Genomic DNA, 10,429 nt, shown 5'->3' on the forward strand with positions numbered 1-10,429 from the left:
AACAAAACAAAACAACAACAACAAAAAAGGCAAAAATAACAATCCGTTTACCTGATGATTTGGTATCACAGATGACCTGAAATAAACAAAAACAAAAGGTTGTCAATGTTAGATGAAAGATGAAATAAAGAAAGAAAGAAAGAAAAAAGAAAATAAAAATAAAATGAAATTATAAAATAAATGTCTCCATTTTAGAGTCTAATGGGGGTATTCCATGTTTCGACAATCACCCGGCATTTTAACCCGTAGGACAGGCGGGTTACTGATGGATAATTCGGAGACGATGCCAGATTTTGAGAATTATAACCTTAACCAATAATATCTAACCCACATCATTTATGACAAAATCCTAAAAAGAAATTAAACCTGCAAAATAGTTAGAAGTTATTATTGATAGCAAACTTCAATTGACAGAACTAAATCAATATCATGTGTAAGATAATCAGTGGCGGTTCTAGCCTATTTACAGTGGTTGGGCAAAGAGGATTCGGTCATATATATATATATATATATATATATATATATATATATATATATATATATATATATATATGATATATATTTTTTATTTTTTATTTTTTTGTTTTTTTTTTAATAAAATTTTTTTTTTATTTTTTTTTTCGCCTTTAAACAAAAAATATTTCAACCACCAATAATCACATTCACAATGAAATGACAATACCAGTAGATTTTAATTCTTCCAAACGTAATCAAAAATGAATCACGAAAGAGAATACAACTAAAAAATAAAGCGACGAGACATAATGCGACAACACCTTGACAATACAAGTCCATTTCCTTCACTCGAAAAATTAAAGAGATGCTTTAATCCCTCAACGGCGATATTAATATTGCTTTTACATATTTCTGGTTTTCAGTAGTACGTAGTAACCTTAAAGTTTTCATGGAGAAGCAACAACAGCGATATGACTCGAGTTTCATTCAGAGCTCAAATTGCATAATTTTTACTGCTGTCTTGGTGGTCAGAATGATTGTGCCGGTGGTGGTAGTGGTTGGAATAGTGGTAGCGGTGGTGGTGGTGGTGGAGGAGGAGGAGGAAGACGAGGCGGTGAGGGGTAATTATGGTAGTGGTTTTGGTGGTGCTGTTGGTTAGAATGATAGTTGTGGAGACGATGACGGAAATTGTATGGTGATGTTGATATTGTTTTTATTTCTATTGTTGTACTTGTTGTTAATATTGTTGTTGTTGTTGTTAATGATGATGATGATGATGATGATGATGATGATGATGATGATGATGATGATGATGATGATGATGATGATTATGATGACAACGACGATGTCGTCGACAATGATGGTTACCATACGATATTACAAAATTTATTCAATCTTAGGCTTTCGCCAATTAATCATACAATTTGATGACCACATACATGAAAGTGGAAAATAATGGCAAATGGGACCAAACAATAAACTGATACCATTAATAACCACCAAAAAAAAATACAACAATAGTAATACCACCAATACGTACAATAATAATAACAATGATAATAATAATAATAATAATAATAATAATAATAATAATAATAATAATAATAATAATAATAATAATAATATAATAATAATAATAATACAATAATAATATAATATAATAATAATATAATAATAAATAATAATAATAATAATAATAATAATAATAATAATAATAATAATAATAATAATAATAATAATAATAATAATAATAATAATAATAATAATATTACCATCATCATTACTACTACCACCACCGCTACCACTATACCACCATCACCATCATTATTACGTTTCCAATTATTTTTTCTCGTTTTTTAAAATTTGATATCTATCAAAACAGACGAAAATTCCGGTGATTTTTTTAAAGGGTAGTTAAAATATCTACGATTTTATTAGCCCTGAAAACTACGATTTTTATTTTCCTATCTAAAGTAGGCAGGTCTGCTATGACAAGTATCAGTATCAGTTCCATAGTCAAAATAAGACAAACAAAAACAACGTTTATTTAATATTAGGCTTTCGCCAATACTTCATACAATATAATTAAGACAAAATAATGTTACCAATCTCTCCTCATGTATTCGTTTGACTATCGTCACAATAATTACCGTGTTATCTTTGCTCCTTACCCAACCAATCCCTTGCTTCCCGCCTCTTCATCGCGAACCATCTTATGTATGTATTAGCTTCAGGACGGGCAAGTACGGAATCTGCCCACCCTTCCGTATTTCCTCTATAACTTAGAATTCAACTATCTCCTTACTCAGAAGAGTATTTCTCGTATACTAATTCAATTGTTGAGAAAACCAAAATGGTGGTTGTATTTTATATATTTATTTAGTCGTGACTTTTGAATAAAAGTGTTTTGTTTTATTAGAGGGAATACAATAGAAAATTACATTGTTTTGCAAAAATATTTAGTCTGGCAATAAAAATACAGCGGTAATTACTTTAAGAATAATAAAAAAAAAAAGAATTAACAAATTAATTTGTTAAAAAAACAAAACAAAAAACAACAACAAAAAAAAAACAACAACAACAACAAACAAATAAGAAAACAATTTAAATAAATGAGTTTTGAGAAACACTAAAGAAAACGAGGGGAAAAAAAAAAGAAATAATTTAAATGGATAAACAAATATATTAAAACAACACAAACTAATACTAAATTGATATAATATTAGTAAATTAATAAATTTAATTCAATACTGGAACCTTCCCAGCACACGTAAGGCAATAAATAAGAAAAAGTTCGTTTGCCAAAATCTCTATTTAGTGTACACTGGTTAATAAGGTGGGCTCATTTGAATTAGCCCGACCTAGTACTAGAGAGGCCAGACAGCAAAATCACCGTCAGGCGACGTGACGATAAGATGACGATGTGGGCGGAGTGGAGTGGAGTGGTTGGGGGGGGGGGGGGGGTGATAAAAAGAACAGGAGCGTATCCTGGTTTATGTATTACGGGATGCATGGTGATTCGCAATCTATCAAAAATACACACAAATTGATTTCAGTACAAAGTATCAATTTTAAGTAGTAACTTTTGAAATTATCTAATTTAGATTTGATTATTTCGGACCTGGTAATACAGCATATAACTTGAAAAAACAGGCTGGTATTTGCCCACCCTGCCCATTATTACCAGCCGTCCCTGAAGATAATAAATAAGAAAGATCATATATTTATTAATTTATTTATTCTAGTGAGATTTCACATTTGTTCATGCCATAATTTCTTTGTTGTGGGTTCATATTCGAATATGTTTTCATGAGGTATGCACAAAGTGTAGCCAAAAGTGTTGTAACAGGCCATGTGGCTTTTTGTTTTGTTTTGTATCTTTTCTTTTTTTAAAATATGAAGAAGAAGAAGAAGAAGAAGAAGAAGAAGAAGAAGAAGAAGAAGAAGAAGAAGAAGAAGAAGAAGAAGAAGAAGAAGAAGAAGAAGAAGAAGAAGGAGAGAGAGGAGGAGGAGGAGAGGAGGAGGAGGGGAGGAGGAGGAGAAGAAGAAGAAGAAGAAGAAGAAGAAGAAGAAGAAGAAGAAGAAGAAGAAGAAGATGATGATGATGATGATGATGATGATGATGATGATGATGATGATGATGATGATGATCAATATTTTAAAAAAAATATTTTCTTTGACAAAAAAAAATGCACTATGCACCTGTTGTTAGCCCGGTTAGAATATCATTTTTCTAATCAACGTTAACGATACGATATATTATATCTAATCAACATGCCTACATCTGCTGTATTACTCTAACATCCAAACATCCACTTCTCCTTTTAGGAGCGCCTTTGCGTCATTAAGGATGGATTATTGTGTTATTATCTATTTGGTTTTAATTGTTTCCCACGAATATTGCATGGCAGTTTGGAAAATGAATGAATAACAAGAGAACGGAAACCTGGAATGTCTTCGTGATCAAAATGGTGGGTCTGTATATTAAAAATAGGACGAGTGAAATAGGTCCATAATTAAATATTTCGGGGTTCCTTTGTATTTTGTTTTTCTTTGTTTTTTTTTGTTTGTTTTTTTTGGGGGGGGGGGGGGGGGGGGGGGTGTTTGTTGTTGTTTTTTTTTTTGTTTTTTTTTTTTTTGGTTTTTTGTTGTTGTTGTTGTTGTTGTTGTTTTATACTTATATCGATTCAAGTCCGAGTTTTAATTAGGCTGTTAAGTTGGGGTTTTTTTTTTGTTTGTAATGTAATAAATGCACTTGCTATATTAATAGGGTGGATTTCCGTCCTTTTTAATGGGGGTGGGGTGGGGGGGGGGGTGAAATATTTTCCTATCCTCGTTGAATAATAGGTATATCCATTTAAGAGGGAAATTATGCGTCATATTGTTGACAAATTAAATGTGATCATTTATGTAACTCATCTGAACTCATCTGAATTTGATCATGGTCAATGCTTTTCACAACCTTCTAGCAGGTCATATGAAAAGCTATCATCTCATATTGTACGCCTCCTATTAGGCATCCGATTTGCATTTGCACTCTTACAATATACGTAGCTGCCTTAGCCACGTACTCATTCACATCTGAGTCGAATGTGGTAATGTACGCAAAGTAGTACCCTATGCAAGAACTTAAAGTCGGACCTGAGTTTTGAGATCATCCTGTCACATGCCACATTACAATCAGTATCACCTGATTTTGTTACAACATGTTACGTTTGAGGCTATGTGCTATGACACCGCCGTCGGAAGGCCCTGGGTATGATTTCCTAGCGGCGCATAGTTGAGTCCTTGGAAAAGGCTCTTTACAAGCTCTTTGCACTCAGGTGGCCGTTAACAGGGTTGTCTCTGTCCGGAAAATAAAATGTAATATCGCCTAACATGCTTCACGTCTGGTCCTATATGTTAAGTGTTGCTGGTGGCCAGAGATCCCTTGTAAAGCTCGTTAAACACGTTTAGTGGATATTGCGCTATATAAAAGCTCAAGCTCAAGTTTGGTATTATTACATTATATTATAAAAAATATATTATCAACGTTTTCGGAACAATTCTTATGGATTAATTCTCCCCTTACCAGCCATTTTTTCAGAAAAGTCACACCGTCCAATACAAAAAACAGATTGTTCTGTAAATCTTAAAAGCATCAAAGACACATTAATAATTTTGTTCAGAAAAATTATCGTTACATCATATTGTGAAGTTATGATGGATTCATCTTCAAATATTTTGATTAATAAGATAGATCTCATTAAAACAAAATAGTGCTGGCTGTATCGTAACAAAAGTGGTGATTTTCCTGTGTAAGCAGAGGGTTAAACCCAAATGGATAACGAGGTGTACATGTTTACAGGTCTGATACCCGGACGCAATTTTAATAATAATTATAATAATAATGATGATAATAATAATAATAATAATAATAATAATAATAATAATAATAATAATAATAATAATAATATAATAATAATAATAATAATATATAATATAATAATAATAATAATATATAATAATAATAATAATAATAATAATATAATAATAATAATAATAATAATAATAATAATAATAATAATAATAATAATAATAATAATAATAATAATAATAATAATAATATAATAATAATAATAATAATAATAATAATAATAATAATAATAATAATAATAATAAATTTTAAAAAAATAAATAATAATAATAATAACAATATGATGATGATGATGATGATGATGATGATGATGATGATGATGATGATAATAATAATAATAATAATAATATAGCGCCCATAAATATAATGACAAGTGTTCCATGGCGCTTAACAATCACAAAGATTATATAAACTCTCATACATACTAGCACGCGTACATACATACACACCTGTAGACCCAAACCCGCGAACGGAGACTTCTCCACATACACGTACCCAAACTCTCTGCATACACACGATAACACCAGCTACCCTAATATGAACATATAAATCATATCAATTGTTAAAATATGCTCTTCTAAGTAATTCAGTTTTCAATTTCTTTTTAAACATATCTAAATTTTCACTGGTTTTGGTATTTATCGAAAGGGAATTCCACAACTTCGGCGCTGTTATTCTAAAGGATTTGTTGTGGAACAAAGACTAAGAGGGCCATTATGGGACTGATTTGACAGTCTGGTAAAGGACAATACTTTGCGTCGGTTTGAGAGTGTGTTCATTACAACAATGAGCCCATAAAAAGTTGGGTATCAAACCTGCAAATAAGTATCACGGTGGATCGTAGATATACATCCTGTACAATAGATAGAATGCCCTTGGCCAAGGAGTTCACAACATTGCCATCCGGAAGTATAACGGACCAACACACAAACTCTGTGTATACATGAACTTTTATAGTCTGGTTCATACAGTTTAGTGAGAACAACTCACAAACGCGGATGGCAAAAACAATAACAAAGGCCTGAGTGACGTCATCTGCATACTATCTATATGTACGTTTATGAGTGGGATGATTTATCCCAAGATATCGGGTTTCTGTCCTATTTTATCTCCCTACATGATCACACATATACATAGGGAAAAAATGTGTTTCCTGACAACTAGGATATAAATAAAAATAATAAAACATGATTTATCCTATGTGGTCAGGGATTCTAGCGGGAATGACAATGGTGGAAGGTAATAGTGGATTCTTGTGGACGAGGATGTTCAGGGATATTTCGGGTTTTCCCTATTCCACAAGAGGAAAACAGTCGTTTTTATTTGTCTCTTTGTAGTCTCTCTCTCTCTCTCTCTCTCTCTCTCTCTCTCTCTCTCTCTCTCTCTCTCTCTCTTTTTTTTTTTTTTTTTTATTTGTCTATCTACACTTTATTTATCTCTTTCTCTCTATATTTATCAACCCCCCCCCCCCCCTCTCTCTCTCTCTCTCTCTCTCTCTCTCTCTCTCCCGCACACAGACACACACACACCCCCTCACACACATAGAGTCCCTCGCTCTTTCTTTGTGTCCTTGTGTGTGTGTGTGTGTGTGCGTGCGTGCGCGCGCGCGCGTGTGTGTGTATTTGGAGCGCGCCTGTATATTTTTGTCAAAAGAAAGCACGATAAGTATGTAGGTATATATCAGTTGCACTTACAATTGAAGTTAATCTCTACCCTGATAATTTGTTCACAGCTTTATTTATCTCCTTGAGTAAATGTAAGTATGTTAATATGAGACGCGCATTATATATATTAAGAGAGCATTGTTTTACTTTTCATCCTCATCTTAGTATACTTTGTAAAAGTTATTTCTTATTGGTTTAGCAGGTATATGGACCGTGAGAAAAACAGTAGATTGTGGTTCGCCTTGTTATGGGATGGGAAGATTTTAAGATATGTCATTTTTACTAGGAGTGAAAATAATTATGTATTATGGTAAATACAACTTATTTGATACAGTATTTGAGTCGGGAGAGTAGTACTTTTTGTGTTAAGGTTCAAACCTTGCTAAACACGATATAATTATTTTCAAAGATAATTTGAATGTTTTGTCTTTTTAAATATTCGCATGCGATTTTATTGTAGAGCATACAATGGACAGGCCGTCGCAGTTGTAATATGTACTGTTTTGGAATAGAATATTAGATTGTATGACTTTTTATTATTACTTAGTAAATACTACTTAGTAAATGCTATTATTGAAATATAGTGAAAATATATATCTTAAAGAAATTGGTACAGAAAGCGTAATCTGAGAAAGTGTATACATTTTTGGACATACAGTTGGCTCTCTAACTTTTTCACTCAATATATTAGATATCAAGATGTTCTGTCGGAAATTTACAGTTGATGGTTTATATAATTGATCATTAACATCTTACCATTTGTCCACAACACATAAGAATAAAAAATAGAAGTCCTTGAAGAAATGTATTCGTCTGCTTTTCTAACATTTCCATAATTCCACGAGAAATCGATGTAGCTCTAATTCTTTTCAATTTGTCATCGGAATTAACTTTTCAATCAGATAAAAACTCCTGAATAGTGTTTTCAATTTCAAAAATTTCAGTAGACACAACAATTTGGAAAGATGGTAGTAAATCGGGGAGACAACAACCACTGAGATTAAATATATTAGTTGCAGAATGTCTAATTGATAAGGCTGCTACTTTTCCTTGCAATGTTTCAGTATACACAATTATATTATGGACTAAACAATAGTAAAAACAAAGCAGGAACGTGCTAATCTGTCTAACGTCTTATCAACAGTTTGAAGAAGTGAGCAGTGAAGTTACGAACGCTCGACTTAACGAAGCCTATCCGAATTTTGCTGAGTGGATGAAAGCGGACTAGTGAGCAAAAATGACGGGTTCGTTTTGGTACAAGTTGTATACACACATTAATGACGGATAAAACTGCCGCCTTACAGCAATAATAATAAAAATAATGATAATATATCAGCTAAGTACCGAGAAGCTGCCAAAATAACGACTCGTCTAGTTGCCGTTTCAATTACTTACTATAAAAACAATTTACAAGCGTCCGTGTCTGTGAGTTGTTTGACGAAGGATTATGCGAGAAGAAACGACCATGTTATACGTAAATAAACCGCTATTGACATTTGGTTGGTCTCATATTATCAAATTACCTTGTAGAAGCCGGAATGTCGGGCATTGTCCTCTTTTAGTGCCAGACAATGTTTATTTGACCCTGTAACAAACCACCGACTGTTTTTGTTTTTTCATCTTAACAGTTTTTGATACAAGAGAGCGTTAATGAACAACATAAAAAAAAAGAAGAAAGAAATGAATCTAGCAAGATGCTTGATATTAGAAATACATAATATTCAATTATATCAGTCGGGGAATTTTTTGTGCATTTTTTTTTTCTTTTGTTCTTAAAAAAATGAAAATTATAAGTCGGTCTCTCGGCCCAAATAAGAGTATCATTGAATTCCATAACTCTCTAACGCGACCCCTCGTGTTTTCAAACATTTTATTCCATTATGTAGGTGTGAATATTACCACAGACCTAATCGTTTTCACCAATAATAGAGCAATAACAGTGATGTAACAAGGGCTTCGTTAGGTCAAGAATCGCATCGCTTTTTCGGCTCTCTTCGAAAGCACTGTAAGGTTATTGGTTACCATACTCTGATAGACATTTAATTTAATAAGAGAAATTACTGTTTAACCAGTTAACTGCCGTACTGAAAATAATCGTTTTATTTTTATTATGTTGTTGTTGCTGTTTTGTTTGTTTGTTTTTTGTTTTTTTTTTTTGCATGGACCACTTCAATAGTTACCGCTTGTAGTGTCTTGTTTATTAGTGTTTGACTGGTATAGCACCGGCATATCTCACAGATCACGTGGTCATGTGTAAATTTGAAAATTACACTTTAAGATCATGTAATGACCAAACGAAAATTTCGGAAAAAAGATCAAGAACAAAATTTGGTGATAGATCGTTTGCTTGTTTCGGCCCCAAGATTTGGAATGAACTACCACGTGGTCTGAGGGAGTGCAAGTCCTACCTTTAAAAAGAATCTCAAGACACATTTTTACTGTATTTGTTTTTATTGACTCAATGAATCCTTGATTTGGCTATGAATTATTATTATTATTTTATTTTTTTTCACTTAAAATTGATATCTATATTGTAAAGTTCCCAGAGTTTGTGTTTTTTTCGAGAATGAGCGCTATATAAATGTGTATTATTATTATTATTATTATTATTATTATTATTATTATTATTATTATTATTATTATTATTATTATTATTATTATTATTATTATTGTAGTGTAGTTGTTGCATTTTACCTACATGATGTGACAACGATAATGTTTAAATGACCCAGTGCATCCATCTGACATTATTATGTCGGAAAGGAGTAGAAAAATAATTTTTTTTTAATGTCAACCTGATCAGAATTAGGAAAATTCGTTGTTTTTTGGACTTTCATCAATGAGGGCAATTATTTCAACTCACATGTTATAAGTCAAGCTTAACATTTAGTTATAAAACAGAGACAATTGTAATCAGCGAAGGTGCAACACTTTTGAGGAATTCTAGCAGCGCAACCAGTGCCAAGGTGGCCTTCCTGACTGATGCTAAGCAAGTCCTGAATCCAAACAACACAGAGTTGAATCATATATAGAGATTAAGCGGATCCAACTGATCCGAACAGCAAAGAAAGTAATGCTTCGGTGGCTCCCTAGTCATTGTGGCATCGAAGGAAATGAAATTTCTGACACCCTGTCCAAAATGGGAACAAACCAGCCTCAAAAAGAAAACAAGTATGGAATTTCTAAGATCAAACCCCTTATCCAGACCAAGGCCAAAAGCTCATGGAACAAGAAGCACCAAGAATATATGAAAAATGGCGACATAAAAAATCTCAAAAGACAAGATCAAGTTGCCATTTTCAGACTTCGTTGCCGATCTAACCGTCTCCGACCCCACGTGTTAAAAGCATTTAAGATTGGAGAAACAGACATTTGTAAGCAAGATGCCACACAT

General features: G+C 32.5%; 1 protein-coding gene across 1 annotated transcript in view; it reads right to left on the minus strand.

Annotated features, from left to right (window-relative positions):
- The window catches only part of LOC144973239 (A disintegrin and metalloproteinase with thrombospondin motifs 2-like), a 69,962-nt gene extending 61,558 nt beyond the window's left edge, over positions 1 to 8,404 (minus strand). Inside the window, exons 1-2 of the mRNA XM_078915416.1 lie at positions 7,792 to 8,404; positions 52 to 76 (exon numbers count right to left, since the gene is read on the minus strand). Of these exons, the coding sequence (XP_078771542.1) occupies positions 52 to 76; positions 7,792 to 7,869 (103 nt within the window). The 5' untranslated portion in view covers positions 7,870 to 8,404. The remainder of the gene's footprint in view (positions 1 to 51; positions 77 to 7,791) is intronic.
- Between the last annotated feature and the right edge of the window lie 2,025 nt (positions 8,405 to 10,429).

This window comes from Berghia stephanieae, chromosome 5 (assembly GCF_034508935.2).
Source record: "Berghia stephanieae isolate SIO BIC M18660-M18661 chromosome 5, UCSD_Bste_1.3, whole genome shotgun sequence".
NCBI classification, from domain to species: domain Eukaryota; kingdom Metazoa; phylum Mollusca; class Gastropoda; order Nudibranchia; family Aeolidiidae; genus Berghia; species Berghia stephanieae.